At 53.4% G+C, this 14,308-nt stretch overlaps 6 protein-coding genes across 6 annotated transcripts; 1 reads left to right on the top strand and 5 right to left on the bottom strand.

Annotated features, from left to right (window-relative positions):
* Window positions 1-142: 142 nt before the first annotated feature.
* Window positions 143-1,601, bottom strand: COCVIDRAFT_29989 (hypothetical protein; the record flags this gene model as incomplete). The annotated part of the gene is made up of 2 exons (XM_014697171.1): window positions 143-1,529; window positions 1,579-1,601. The coding sequence occupies 2 exons, from the start codon at window positions 1,599-1,601 to the stop codon at window positions 143-145; spliced, it is 1,410 nt and encodes a 469-aa protein (XP_014552657.1).
* Window positions 1,602-2,058: 457 nt separating this feature from the next.
* COCVIDRAFT_58772 (hypothetical protein) lies at window positions 2,059-2,949 on the top strand (the record flags this gene model as incomplete). Its single annotated transcript, XM_014697170.1, has 1 exon — window positions 2,059-2,949. A coding segment is annotated over one exon (891 nt), but the record flags the coding sequence as incomplete, so codon positions are not given.
* A 912-nt stretch (window positions 2,950-3,861) lies between these two features.
* COCVIDRAFT_109730 (hypothetical protein) lies at window positions 3,862-6,047 on the bottom strand (the record flags this gene model as incomplete). Its single annotated transcript, XM_014697169.1, has 2 exons — window positions 3,862-5,400; window positions 5,451-6,047. The coding sequence occupies 2 exons, from the start codon at window positions 6,045-6,047 to the stop codon at window positions 3,862-3,864; spliced, it is 2,136 nt and encodes a 711-aa protein (XP_014552655.1).
* Window positions 6,048-7,979: 1,932 nt separating this feature from the next.
* COCVIDRAFT_109707 (hypothetical protein) lies at window positions 7,980-9,138 on the bottom strand (the record flags this gene model as incomplete). The annotated part of the gene is made up of 4 exons (XM_014697168.1): window positions 7,980-8,057; window positions 8,122-8,421; window positions 8,487-8,888; window positions 8,962-9,138. 4 exons carry the CDS (start codon window positions 9,136-9,138, stop codon window positions 7,980-7,982), a joined length of 957 nt encoding a protein of 318 aa, XP_014552654.1.
* Window positions 9,139-10,990: 1,852 nt separating this feature from the next.
* Window positions 10,991-11,209, bottom strand: COCVIDRAFT_109687 (hypothetical protein; the record flags this gene model as incomplete). Its single annotated transcript, XM_014697167.1, has 1 exon — window positions 10,991-11,209. A coding segment is annotated over one exon (219 nt), but the record flags the coding sequence as incomplete, so codon positions are not given.
* A 251-nt stretch (window positions 11,210-11,460) lies between these two features.
* COCVIDRAFT_109743 (hypothetical protein) lies at window positions 11,461-13,986 on the bottom strand (the record flags this gene model as incomplete). Its single annotated transcript, XM_014697166.1, has 2 exons — window positions 11,461-13,896; window positions 13,954-13,986. 2 exons carry the CDS (start codon window positions 13,984-13,986, stop codon window positions 11,461-11,463), a joined length of 2,469 nt encoding a protein of 822 aa, XP_014552652.1.
* Between the last annotated feature and the right edge of the window lie 322 nt (window positions 13,987-14,308).

Raw genomic sequence — 14,308 nt, 5'->3', positions numbered from 1 at the left:
ACATACATACATACATACATACATACATACATTAGATAGGTATCACATTGATTTTCTGATCAGCGAACCCATCTGAACCAAGAATATGTTAAAGAACATCAGTCAAGTAGTATGTGAAGAATAATGAATACAAAAATATCCATCACAATTTCTCCTTAGGAGCCTCGGCCACACCCTCTCTCACATCCAACTCCGTGTCAGCCCTTCCCTGCTTGGGCTTAACCAACGGCACACTATCGTCCATTTCATGCTGCACCACCATTCTCTTGCCCTTGACGAGCTGCACAATCATGTAGTTCATCGCACAGTGGATTCCCAATTCCTCACCCCTCTTCACTACCCACCCATTGATGTAGTCAATCTCCGTCTGCATACCCTTTCTCGTGTCCGCCAGCATACTGCTAACATTGTCTCTGGTGAGATTTGCTACCGCGACGACTACAGTTTCCAGACGGCCGGGATCGAAACGCTGTTGGACATTCGGAATGTATTGGAGTTCAGGCAGGGAACGGATAACAAGGCTGATTTCTGAGAGGAGAAGACGCATTGTGCGCGTCAAGGCGTAATTGTTTAGAATAGCGCCGTTTCGTGTGTCGAGAAGTACCGTCAGTGGATTGATGATACAATTGACTGCAAGCTTATCGAGCTGCATTTGCAAGAGATCAGGCGGCGAAAAGGATGTTGCACTGAGCACTGGGGAGCGGAGAAGAGTGCGCAGTAGATGACGTTGGTTTGGTGTAAAGGAAAACTTTGCGCTGCTTGGAGGAGGGTATTCGGGATTGAGTTCATCAGGAGGATCCGGATATAATGGCGGACTATCTTTTGGAGCAGTAAACTTCGGCTTGGGCATGTACGGCGAGTCTGGCTTGCGGTCTCGTTCATGCGGCAATATACCCAAGGAGATGGTCCCGAATCCAGCATGAACAGTCGTAAATTTACCATCTGGCGAGGTATGCATTCCGTGCGAATTGATTCCCAACATGTAATGTGGTCTTGTCGCTGGATCTGGAAAGATTTCTCGATTGACCTCTTCAACGATTCCCATTCCATTCTGCAAGAATAAAACGACAGAGTCCTTGTGTAGTCGATGCTTCACAGAAGACAGTCCTTGCAAAACATACGGTGCCTTGGAGCAGATTATCAGAGAGCTTATGGGCTCTGCTGATTCTCCTTCCAATATAGTGACGTCTCCTGTAGTCTCCGTGGACGAAGCGTCCAAGCCCACCTCTTTCCCGTGATATCGTATGCGCGGTATAGCCAGTTCAGCATCGTATCCTTCTTGCACCTCGGCGTCCCCATCGGTGATCAGAGTCAGTTTTTTCGGTGAATCGTTCCATTCCTTCAGCCTCTCCCATCGCGGAAACAACAGCGTCACTGGAGGGGGATTGGGAATTCCTCGAAGCGCATGAGCAATGAAGCTTCCTACATTTCCAATGCCCATAATATGAATTCTCCGGTCCACTACAGGCTTGGCGCGATAGAAATCGGCGGTATTACGAGAAGTTGACGAAGCGGCGGGTTCGTCTTTGCTGCAAGGCGTGAGTTTCGCAAAGGTATAAGGTCACTCGCACCACGTACACATCCAGCGGCATATCCTCCATAGCTACGCTATCCTCTTTTTTCCAGCTCGTCATGAAATTCCTCGAATGAGTGTAAGCCACCCGGCTTGCGCAATTGCTACCGATGTTGCATCTTGCACGTATATGAGGTATCCGAGGCCGCAGCCTGGGGATGAATTGCGAGACGAAGAATGAAGACAGCTTGATCGTTTCTATGTTCCCATGCGTGGTAATTTGGCGCGACTAGCAGCAAAGGCGGGGTATTACTGGGATCTTGTGAAGATGGGTGAATGACACTACGAGAGATCAGAGGGTCACCAACTAGAGATTCAGAGGTCGGAGCTAGCGCGGGTTTACGCACGGCCCTTTACTTTTCTCTGAACTCAACTTCGCGACTGTACCGTACTAAGCACAATACTATACCCCCAATAACCCCGTCGCGCATAGTCGCAACCTACCGTAACTTCATCACCATAGTTGCGACTCCAAATTTTCAATAATGGACCCGCAAATCGATCTCCCGGACCTGGTAGAAGACCTTGAAGTCGACATTGACGAGCTCACCACCGCTCTCGAACCACTACTCTCCAAACCGCTCTCGATAACCGCATCATCGCTCCCCCTCCTCGACAAAGCCAAGCTCTACTGTCTCGCCGCATACGCCATTGAGTCGCTCCTCTTCGCCTCACTCACTGCGTCTGGCGTCAACGCAACCGAACATGCCATCTTCAAAGAAATTGCGCGTCTACGTCAGTACAACAGCAAAATCAAGGAAATCGAGGATCGCGGCATAAAGGGCAGTGCAGAGGGACGAGCGCGCCTCGATGTCGCAGCCGCGGGGCGCTTCATCAAACATGGGCTATCAGGCAACGACAAGTACGATTTGGAGAGGCAGGAGCGCATGGCCAAGGAGAGGGCGCGGGCGCATCTCAAGGCACAGCAAATCAACAAGAAGTTTGACAACGAGGGAAAGGAGGTGCAGAAGGGCCAGAATGTAACGCCTAAGAAGAGAGGAGCGGAGGAACAAGAAGAAGAGGATGAAGAGGACGAGCAAGTGCTCCAAGGACTAGAAGAGGAACCAGCAGTCAAAAAGGCGCGTGTGCAAGACGGAGCCGAAGAAGATACACCACAGCCCAGAAAACGTGGTCGGCCATCTAAAAAGGATAGAAAGGTCGAGGAAGCGCAGACTCGCACCACAAGGAAACGCAATACGCGTCTTGCGAATCAGGACGCGGAAGAGCACCTAGAGGAGGAAGGACAAGCAGAAGAAGACGGTGAAGATGATGATGATGAAGTACCAGATGAAGCGCCCAAGACACGCAGCGAGACGTTTACTGCACTACTCGACGGCTCATTGAGCGAGAAGCACAAGCAGAAAAAGGCAAAAGGGAGGGGCGGAAAGAAGAACGGTAAAGGACGGGGGAAGTAATAAACCGTTCTGTGATACACCTTTCCTATCTCTCTTCTTCTTCTTCTTCTTCTTCTTCTTCTACACAAAATGCATTACTTTGAAAAAGCGGGTTAATTGTATGAAATTCAAAATACGACTCTGTCCCTCTTAGCCATCTTCTCCTTCTTCCAAATAAAAGAAAGAACACAAGCAACATGAATAATATGACAAGTCTGTTATCTTTGTAATTTCTCTTCCTTTTCCTCTTCTTTTCCTCTGCCGCAACCCCCCTCGCCCGTATAGATATAGTACAATTAGATGGAAATAGCGCGGAAACACACCCCTCCCCCGAGAGATGGCAACCTCATCGGTGTTGAAACAAGACAACAGCAACAACAACCAAAAAAAAGCCTACGACTTTGTGTCTCTCCCTTTGCCTGATCCATCTTTCCCCCCACCTTCCCGCAATGCCTAGCTGTAAAAAAAAACAGAATGTTTGTAACAAAAAAAGGTTGGTTGACAACAACAACAACAACAACGACAACACAAAAACTCCTGGTATATAACGCCCAAGTTTCGCCATTTCTCCCTTTGTTCCCTTTCCATGTCCATCAATCCCATTTCCATATCCGTCCAATCCAAAGCCCTGGTGTCAAGACTTACTGCCATGTCAAAACCGGAGCATTTCCCTTTGGCATTGCCTTTCCTGCCCTCCCTTCCGGTTGTTCTTTTGACACGCCACAGAAACCATGCCCCACAAGTTGGATAAAAAAAACAAAAAAAAACGCTGCTATTCTCTCGTTGAATCAGCACATATCCCGCCATTTGCTGCCAATCCAGACGGATTAATGATGACGCGGTTGTTGATTGATAGGAAAAGTGAATTATTAGTATAGTTTGTGCCGAACCATTCTACTCAAAAGCCCCTGGCATGGAGCCAGGAATCCTCAAACTGAGTCGGTCCTCCTTTTTCCGGACCTGAATCGGGGGAGGAGGAATGGATGACGATCGCTGACGTCGTAGCGGCGGCTGCTCGGTGGCCCATCTTGTGTCGAGCGATTTGCGAAACTCTTTCTGGAGTTGAGCTTCGGCTTGTTGCTCAATCTTTTCTTCTTCGTTTTGGCTCGAAGCAGGCGTTGGCTCAGCATTGTCTTCCGCATGCTGAGTTGGGGTCGACTTGGAGTCAAGGTCTGCATTTCCGCTGACATCCGCCGAAATGACAGTCTTGCCTATGGAAATTCGCTTCAGTGTTTCATCTCCTTTACTCTGAAACGGATCTTCGTTGCTCTTGCTTGGCTCGTTTGCGGTCGCTGGGCCATTGACTGTGATATCTCTAGGTTCGAAAGATACTTCGCTCTCTTCGCTCATTCTCTGCTCAAGCGAGGTGTCGCTGTTGGTAAACGTTGGACTCCTGGGACTATCGCGCAGAGGAACAAAAGACGGAACAACACCGCCTCCGATTCTCGTCCAGAACATGCGCTCGCGTAGGCGAACGCTCTCTTCCCAAGCAGATTTCCTCTCTTCGTCCGTTTCAGCCCGCCAGTGGCCAGCAGCGACCATGCGCAAGAAGCCAATATAGTCGCATGTGGCACGGACTCGGCCTAAGCAATAGTCGCATAGCGGGTAGCGCTGAGCATCCTCCGTGTCGGATGGCTTGAATCGAAACTTGCGAGCATACTGCTCACCCGCCCTTGACTCTCCACAGAGCGAACAGGGGAAGATTGGAACTCGGAATCTCGACGTAGGCGTGGGATTGGGCTCAACAACCAGAGAACCGGCACTGATGCTGCTGAGAACTGTTCGACGTGCCATCCATGATAATCCAGGTGCGAGATCCAAACGCAATGTTGGTTCAATGTCTTCTACCAGAGCGCGCTTGTAAAACTTGTCGTCCTTTAAATTGGGCATTCCGGCAGTGGAAACGTTGTCGCGGGGAGAATTGTTGATCGATATGGATGATTTGGACGGCAGGGAGGTGGTCGAACTGTTGGTCAGGGAACCAAGTCCGAGGACAGTAAGGCTGCCATAGTTACCGCTCGAGGCGCGACTTGCTGGGGCTGAGCGAGCACTAATCTTGAGCATGTCTTGGAATTCCTTGAATGCTGTCAGGTCGGAGCGGAGTACGGGATGGATCAGATGCGAAAAGTGTAGTGGATGGTCCGGGCTGATTTCGTCCGATCCAGGCGTGCTGGGTGTTAGGTTCATGGCTTCGAATAGTTTGCTCATCTTGTCCGCGGGTGAAAGGCCTGGTGTCGAAGGAGTAGTGGTGGTTGTCAGAACATGGCTTTCGTTGTCGTCGCCATGTGAGCTCATCTTCTCCACAACGCCTTTGAGATCTTGCAGCTGGTCCTGGAGAGAATGCTGGAGCACCTCTGCGTCGCCCAGTTGCTGTCGCAGCTGTTCGCCGCGCTTCTCGGAAGCCTCGGTTTCTTTACGTGCGGCTGCAACCATCTATTCTGGTCAGTCGTGACGCGTCACTAGCGCATGCAATGCGAACTCACTACATTGGCTTCCTCAAACAAAGCAGCTGTCAAAGCCTCGACCTCGCTGTCCGTCTTGCGCTTGGCAGCTTCGGCCTGGGCCCTCCGCTTGCGCTCTTCTTTCAGCTCGTTGGTCATTTGCTTCTCCATCTTGTCATAGACCACCTTTTCGACCAAGAGACCCTTTGCAATCTTGTCTTCATGCTCCCTGACCTGGGCTTCCAGGCGCATAAGCCTTTCCCTCGCAGCTTCCAGCTCGTGCCTAGTCTGCTGCAACGAGTCGTCTAGCATGGTGGAGTGGTTGATGGCGTTGATGAGCTTGGTGCTAAGGGTTGACACCTCCTGACTAAAGTCGGGATGGGAGTCGTTCGAGTCATGGCGCAAAAGGGAGGGTTGAGGAGTCGCTGAGCGCGGGTCGGGAATCGTGTTGATGCCTTCGCTCTCGGCTTCCGACTGCGACTGCGACTGGGCAGTTTTTGCGAGCTGGGGTGTGGAGATGGAGCGGGTGACATGGTTCTTGGGCATGGGAGATAGGGAGCGGAGGCGCGAGGGCGTCATGGCGCCTGAGCTGTGGACCCAGGGAGCCGAATGTGCGATGAAGCTGTGTTGAGACGACATGTAAGTAGAGTGACTGGGTAGCGGCGGTAGTGGCAGGGCAGTGCAGGGCAGGGTAGGGCAGGGTAGGATAAGACAGGGAAACATACGCGTACTCGGCCATGGCGGCTGCGTACAGAGTGACGTCGGTCCTCTGTTCAGATGTTCAAAACATGGCAGTAGCAGGGGTGGCGGCGGTGGTGGTGCTGGTCGTAAGTGGGCGGTGGTGGGTTGTGGGCGGAAGGCGCGCGACGCAGCGACGGAGGAGGGCGGGCAAAGGAGTGACGACAGGCGCGAAGGGGGGTGATGGAACTACAGCGCGCACATTGAAAGCCAAGCGGGACCTGCAACAACACAGGGATGGAGGGAGTGCGGTGGTGGGGAAAAGAGGAAGAAGACGAGATGGGATGGGATGAGAGAGAGAGAGACAGACAGCACACGGGCACAGCAAGGAACGGCGAGGCGGGTGAAGGCCAGGTTTGGGGGAATCAATAGGCGGCTGGAGGATGACTACATTGGAACGGGCAGGTGGTGGTGGCTGCGACCGGAGCCACGGTCGGCGGAGGCGGCGCTTACGCTTAGACCGCACGCTGCCAGGCTCTGACGACGCCCACGACGCCCGACGAGGCCGCGAGCACTGCCACACGCTCTTCTTCAGGCCTGGCCTGGCCTTGCATTCCCTCTGTGCAAGCACAAGCCCTATGAAGAATGCACGCTCCCCTTGACATCATCGTGCCGCCCAGCCAAGCCTATCGACTCCTCCATCCTTGCCATGGCCATTGCCATTGCCATTGCCATGCCTCCTCCACTGCAATGCATGCCTCACGCAGTCCCAAAAGAAACAAGACGTGCTTCTCTTTCTCTTTGTCTGTCTCTCTGTCTCTCTCCTGCACTCACCTCATTCTCTCTCAAACAAGAATAACAAAATAATAAACCCCCCCACAACCCTGGCCAGAATCAACCGCAGACGTCTCATCCCTTGCCCATCGGCCGAATCCTGTCATGGTTTCCTCGCCTGTTTAGTTTTTTTCTCCTTCTTCGCCGTGCTCTCGTCTGTTCTCTGGCTCGCCTTCGTCCGTGTTCCCTCTACGAGCCGAGCGCCGCCATCCGCCACTCGCGCCCACTTGCTTAGTACACACATACTACTAAAATACCTCTCACTTCATGGCCCCTGCACTCGTAAACCACGCTCGCAAAGGGGATACGCATACTCCATTTCGAAACTACTAGCTTACATCCTCATCCTCAAAAGGTTGCTGGTTCAACGCGGCAAACGAAGAAGAGAAGAAAAAAAAAAGAACAAGGAAAGAAAAATGACAGACATCATCCCGTGTAAAAAAGCCTCTCACTTGCCCAAAGGACGAAGCAGTCAACACGAGTCCACAAATGCTTCAATAGCCTGAACAAGCCCAATCAAAAGGCCACTGATAGCTTCCCACCATCCAGCCCGCCTTAGACAATCCAGACTATCCTCGCCACAGAGACCCTTTTTGTAGAACATGCAACAACCATAAAACGTATCCAGGCCGTTAGTCATGCCCCTTGTGCTTTTTTTCTCCTGATATCATGTTTCTTGTCCGCATCTCTGCTAGCCTACCATCGCGCGCCTTTTCTTTTGCCCTGCTACAACCTCCGCCTCTTCTTGTCGCCGGCAAGTCCAAAAAGGCAGAGTCGTCAAAGGTCGCATCGTCCGCCACGGAGCGTCGACCGCAGTCTCCCTTTGCATCGCGCGCAACGGTACTCGAATCACAAAGAATGAAGGACAGGACTGTGTACAAATCGTCAAAGGCCGTCGGAAAGCCAAAGAGTGGGTAACGAAATCGAGATCGAGTATATGTTTCGCGTCGTGAGGCATCGGACTCGGAGGGGCTGACCACTGCCATCATCTAACGGCGCCCAAACCTGCTGCACAAAAAAGTTGGTATTGATTCACAATGAGTAGAGTAGCCACTGCCTCTAGCGCTTTTTGCTGCCAGATGCAGGTCTACCGAGATTGGGGACGTACTTTTGTTTCTTCTCTGCAGGCTTGAGAATCTGCAATCATTTGTCAGCAATTTGCATAGATAGACGCCACACAAAACCATCATCCTAGGCTTACCTGGAACGAGCACAACAGACTCTCGTCGACGCTCATCATTGCGCCTGCATTATCGAATTCGCCGCAGTAGTTGGGTGCACTAAACAGTGTCACGAGCTGGCGCTTGGAGAAGAACTCATAACCGTCTTCTACGACTTGATGCGCACGGCAAATCAGGTCCATGTCGTGCTTTTGCAGGAAACGAGACACAACGTCGGGTCCAAACGTAAAGCTCACACCACGATCGTTCTCACTCCATCCCGTAATGTCCTTGTCTGGGTCGGACCACAGCAGATCGCACAAAAGACCGCAATCGGGAATCTACAGATGCTCGTCAGTGTGTGTGTCCTAACAATTGGCTCGACATGTGCGTGGATCAAACTCACATCGGTAGGTCGCATGACACGCCTAATCTGCTCCATTGAGTTTAGATCTGGGCTCAGGCCACCGTGCATAGTGAAGATCTTCTCGTCGATAATGGCGGCAATAGGCAGACAGTTGAAGCAGTCGGTAAAAGTCTTCCATAGCTTGATATTGTATCTCCGTTTGCACTCGTCGTAGAATCCGTAGATGCGGTTGATGGAAGCGCACTCGTGGTTGCCACGCAGAACGAAAAAGTTCTCAGGGTACTTGATCTTGTACGCGAGGAGGAGGCATATCGTCTCGAGCGACTGCTTGCCACGGTCGACGTAGTCGCCGAGGAAGAGGTAGTTCGCCTCTGGAGGGAAGCCGCCATACTCAAAGAGCCGTAGCAGATCGTAGTACTGGCCGTGGATATCTCCACAAATCTGGTGCATGCAAAGTCAGTAGGTGCTCTGAAGCCAGACACTGGGCTTCGCAGCACTACGCGCTGTGACTGACCTTTATCGGTGCCTCGAGCTCGAGCAGGATGGGCTGTGAGATGAAGATTTCGCGAGCCTTGGTGCACAGGTAGCGGATCTCGGTTTCGAGCAGCTGGACCTGCTTGCCGGGTCTGCTGCCGCGGACCTCGAGCAGGCGGTCTATGATAGAGTCCAAGTCCACCTCAGTTTCGGCCATAGCTGTGACTTGCTACTGGCGCTGGGTTCGGTGGCTGAAGGGGCAAGGAAGAACCTCGCGTGGGTGGGTGAGGAAGATTTGCGCGTGGCACTGGCGAAGGCTTTGTACGGAGGGCCTTTTTTTTCTCTCTCTTTCTTCCTTTGCTGCACTGGGCGTGTTAGCGGCGCTCTAACCGTCTGTATTTGGCAGGTCTGTGTGTGTGTGTGGTGCTGCGAGGCCCACGGACGGCGGCAGAAGCGTGTCGTGGACAGCGACTACCACGACGACGGCGATGACACTGGCTGGGAGGCGGGCGATGCATCGCGTGGGGCTGCAGCAAAGGGGAGGGAGTGGGAGGAGAGAGTGTCACGTACCTCTGATGTTAACGAATGGGGTGGTTAGAGTGGCAGACGGGTGCAGGCTGTCGCCGTGTGGAGAATGGCTCAAAGCCCCTCAAGAAGTGCCTGTTGGCAGAGCTGGGATCACGCGACGGGTGGGGCGGCTGCAAATTGCGCTGGTCAATTGTGCGTGTTGATATGGGGATACCTGTGTGGGCTGCGCGGTGGGCAGTTGAGCGCGAGGGGAGCGGGGGCGCTGAGGCGCTGAGGCGTTGTTATGGGCGGGAGCCTGTCGAGTGGGATGCTGGGAGTGACTTCACCGCCTGGAGGAGCGGGGGGGTTGGCAGACAGACGGGCGATGGACGACAAAAGTAGGCTGTGCGGGCGATGAGCGAGTACGGGTTGTCTGCAGCGTTGGGGCTTGGGGAGCAAGACAGGAAGCAGGCAGTGGGTTGATGGTAGGTAGGCCGGGTTGGGTTGCGGTGGTAGAGAGGATCACAACGCCCGAGTAGTTTTGCAGAGCAGGCACGGTTTCAGACCTAGGCCTGGCTTGGCGCAAAAGGTGTGCTAGCCCAACAGAGACGCGCGTCGGGGCTGTGGGAGAGCAGCACAGCGAGCCATGATAACAAAGGGCCCTCTCCCTCGCCCAGCACCCACACACACCCATTACCTGCACACCCAACACCAGTGCCAGCCTCTGCACGGTCAGACGCTGACATGGACACAGGCCTCAGCTGCCCGTCCCAGTCCAGTCCAGGTACCGGGCGTGGCCAGCGTCGTCCACATCGCACCTGACCGGCTGCAACTGCCGCTAACACACCACACATGTCTAGCCTGCCCTCCTCGACGCCTGCCACCGCGCCACCACAATCTCCTCGACTTGTCCTCGACTTTTGTCCTCGACCCTTTTTGCCCGTTGGGTACCGCTGCCACTGCAATCCGTCCGGAATACGACAGCCCGTTCATGCCATGTTATTAAACAGTCAGCACAGTCTCACTCTAGACTGCGCCGGTGCCTTGACCGTGCTGCGCTTTTTGGCCTAGCAGCCTGCCTCAAACCACCCCCCCATCCACATTCCGCTTCAGCCGGCGAAGCTCTCTTTGCTAATACTTGCCTGCTCATGACATCCGCTGTACCTGTATGCACTTCGTCCCGGACCGCCCGTTCACACACTGTTCATGTACGTAGCTCGGGAGCTACCAGCCAGCCCTAGCCAGCCAGCCAGCCCATGGAGCCGGTCTTCGCTCCACGACCATCCAGAGTATATACTTACATACATACATTACATACCAAGTACATCTGCAAACCTCACTTGACAATCACGTGATATCGTCTATTCATCCATTCATCCATATATATCCATCCAGTCTCGTGTAGGCCAGAATTCGTCTTCTATTCATGCAGACATCTACCCGAACATGTGCGCTCATTATGCAATAGATCAAACAACGCCCCAACTCGCACTGCTGCATGCGCCCATGCCTGACATCGCTTCCTAGTAGAAACCCAATTATGTAGAAGAAGCAAACAAGCGTCAAAGCAAAAAAGAAAGCAAAATTGAAATAAAAACAAAGAAACAATGACAGCCCGCGTATTCATGGCAGATCCAACTGCCCAGTCCACGAGCACATCCCAGACGCACCAATATTTTTACAGAATCCGACCCACAAACAGCACATCCGCAACATGCTGCCAGCCAGAAACTCGCATCAGACCAAGACTTTGACCGGTACAACGAGCGTAGCACATGGCGCCATGCAATCTCATCATCGCCCGTCACCCATCCAACGCCTTGCACAAACTTATTAGAAAGGAAGGAAAAAAGAAGAACAAAGAATAGCCTCCTGTTCACCCCGAGCAGGAAGCCATTCCCACGAACCAAATTTGGAAAAATCTTTTGGGTATCGCAAAGGTGTCGAAATCACACGGGCGTTGGCAATCGGAAATTGCTGCAAGGCGCTTCGCCCCTCGCCCGCCCATGTCTCCTGCCAATCGTCCAGCCGTTTAGCCAAGCGTACGCCCAGACACAATACTCTGGCTTGGGGTACGAGGCAGTGTAGGTTGCATCGTCGGAGAGTTATAACCTCGGTCAGATGGGAAGCTTGTTACAGATGTCGAGTCCCACCCTTCGTCCCCCAGCGCACTCAGCCACGTGTTGCCAAAATCTTGCCGAAGAGCCTCAATCTTCTTCTTGTACAGCTCCTCTTCACCAACCTCAAAGTCGTCTGCAGATTGTGGCTCCGCTCGCTTCTTCGACGCCGTCGTCGTGTCAATTGGAGGTAGTTGCTGATGGCTCGTGTGCGTTTCATCGGCAACCGCTCGCCCGTCTGGCGTAGTCTTCTTGCCTGCATCTCCAACACCCTTGCCCTTGGACGGTTCCTCCAGTCGAGGTGCTTCTGTAGCCACACTGACCGGCTTAGTAAGTTTAGGAGCCTGTCCAATGGCAGTATCCTCATAAGCAAGACTTGTTAGACTCGACTGGGAAGATTGCTGCATCGACTCATTCTGCGAAAGTTCGACAATTCGTCTCTTGGGGCCCTTCTTCTTCTTTTGGGACTCTTGCCCACTCCTTGTTCCACTCTTGGTGCGCTGTAGTGACCCGGCGCGTTTAAGCAATCCAGGCGATTCAGACGGTGTGTCCACGGCTTTCACCACTTTGGGAGGTACATATGGCATAGGCTGCAAGTCATCCTCAGGTGGGGGCTTCACAACGGGGACTCCCTTCAACTCGGGTGCCCGGTCAACTAGCTGCTTCTTCTCAGCCGTACTCGGCCCTGTGGTGTCAATAACAATGTCTTCGGTGTAGCCCGGGGTCTTGCGGAATAGATTAAATATGGTAACCCTGTAGTTGACGTGCGTCTTGCAGAAAGGATTACGGCTAACGTAGATATCCGTTATGTCGGGTACACCAGTGAGGCGCGCCACTTCGGTAGGGTCAGTCAATCGATTGTCTCTAAAGTCCACACGCTCTAGAGATAGAAGGCGCTCGATACCAGCCAATGATGTGAGGCGGTTGGATCGGAGATTGAGAGTTGTAATGGCTGGGAGAGGGTTGCGTCCCAGTGAGTGCAAACCATCAATCATACAGTTGGAGAGATTCAATGCACGGAGACAAGTAAGGCTAGCAAGACTTTCCGGTATTTCAGTGAAGAGATTAGCCGAGAGGTCCAGCGACTGTAGTGTGTTTGTCAAGGGAACGAGACTGGCAGCCGGAATGGTAGTCAAAGCATTGTCAGCCAAGCTCAGATGTCTCAAGAACCGCCACTTGGTGGCAGGGAACCAGCCCATAGAAAGTAAGTTAGATGAGCTTCCCCGTGGAGTAGTGGAGCGCACGCTCGAGCTGGAGCTTCCAGACGATCGGCGAATGTTTGGGGCGCTCGCTGTGCTCCTGCCGTAGACATGCGAAGAGCCATGGCGGGAGCTAGGTGGGCGCGATGGAGATGTACTCCGCTGGCGCTGACCAGACCTGGTAGAGTTCTCGCGGGTTACTGCCGCCCCCCTCGGGCTCGTGCTCTGCTTGCCGGCGGCAGTGGGCGATGTTGGCGGCGACTCTGATCGAGCGAGCTGAGCATGCTTGGGGGGTGGGCTTGCAGTAGACCAAGGCGCGCTTGTTTTGGCCGAACGTCTGCGACGCTTGTCAATATCATCCAAAACGATATTGATGAGCAGGTCAGCAGGATCCTCAACACCTGCCCGCTTAACAGTCAGACTACGAAGGTTCTCGGCCAGGCGGTCCCAGCCATAGAACTGTCGAAAGTCTACGTCATGAATCTCAAGTGCTGTGACATTCTTAAAAGCGAATAGGGGGACCGCAGTGTCGAATGGAAACTCTTCATATCCCGCAATCAGACGGGCTTTGTGGTCAGGAGAAAGCCTCAAGCATGGGATCTTGGTAAAGGCAGAATATAGATATCTCAAGTCTTCCTGGAGCTGGGCCTTTTGCTTTTCTGCTTTTGCTTCACTGGTGGATCCGATACGGAAGGTCGACCAAAGTGAGGACATGCCTGACATCACGCTGCGAACGCTAGACACTGAATGTATGGAGTCGCGATCGGAAGACTTTGTCTTGTTGCGCTGGGCGCTACCAAGGAAGGAGACATAGTTGGTGGGCGAGGCATCGGTGTGAATGTTTTCTAAACGCACGTTCATAGGGCCGACAGGGATGCCCAGATCCTCGAAGCGGGAGAGGATGTAAAAGAGATGGTGGGGTGTTAGTGTGAGCTTTGCTGGCTTGATCGACTGCGAGGTAAAGGTTAGGGAGGGCAGCGACAATGCTGCTGCCCAGACGCTCGACGATGATGACGCAGACGAGGGAGGGCTAGCGGGGCCACTGGGCGACGAGGGAGAAGCAATGGCTTGGCCATTTCTGGGGTTTTGGCGCTGCAGCTGGAGAGCGTTGGCAAGAGCCTTTTCGTGTGTTCGCACAAAGTACGCCAAGTTCTGGAGCCGTGTCAATGTGTGTCTTGTTTAGAGCCGGGCATTGCAAGTGTGTCGCACCCTTATGAAGAGCTGGCCATCTTCGGTGTCCATGTTGATAGACTAGCAGACCGCGACTGCATATAGGGCCCGCCGGCTGTGTGTGTATTGCACGACGGTTCTTTTGGGGGGAAGGCGCGGAACGGGGGAGGGCGGGAGGCCGTGAGCTTCGGCGAGGGTTGCCCACTTGAAACTTTTGTGCCGCGGGGGGAGGGAAATTGGCGAGGCGCCTCCGCTGTCGGACGGGGCGACCTAGGGTCTGGGACCAAGTTAGCAATGGGCGATGTTTGGATAGAGGGGGGGTGGAGGGAATGGGCAGTGACTGGAGGCGAGAGAGCCAACCATGTCTTGGCGGTGGGGGATTGGAGTCGAGGTA

This window comes from Bipolaris victoriae, assembly GCF_000527765.1.
Source record: "Bipolaris victoriae FI3 unplaced genomic scaffold scaffold_104, whole genome shotgun sequence".
Taxonomy (NCBI): domain Eukaryota; kingdom Fungi; phylum Ascomycota; class Dothideomycetes; order Pleosporales; family Pleosporaceae; genus Bipolaris; species Bipolaris victoriae.
Note: the sequence above shows the minus strand (reverse complement) of the source record. Positions and strands in the feature narration are given on the sequence as shown.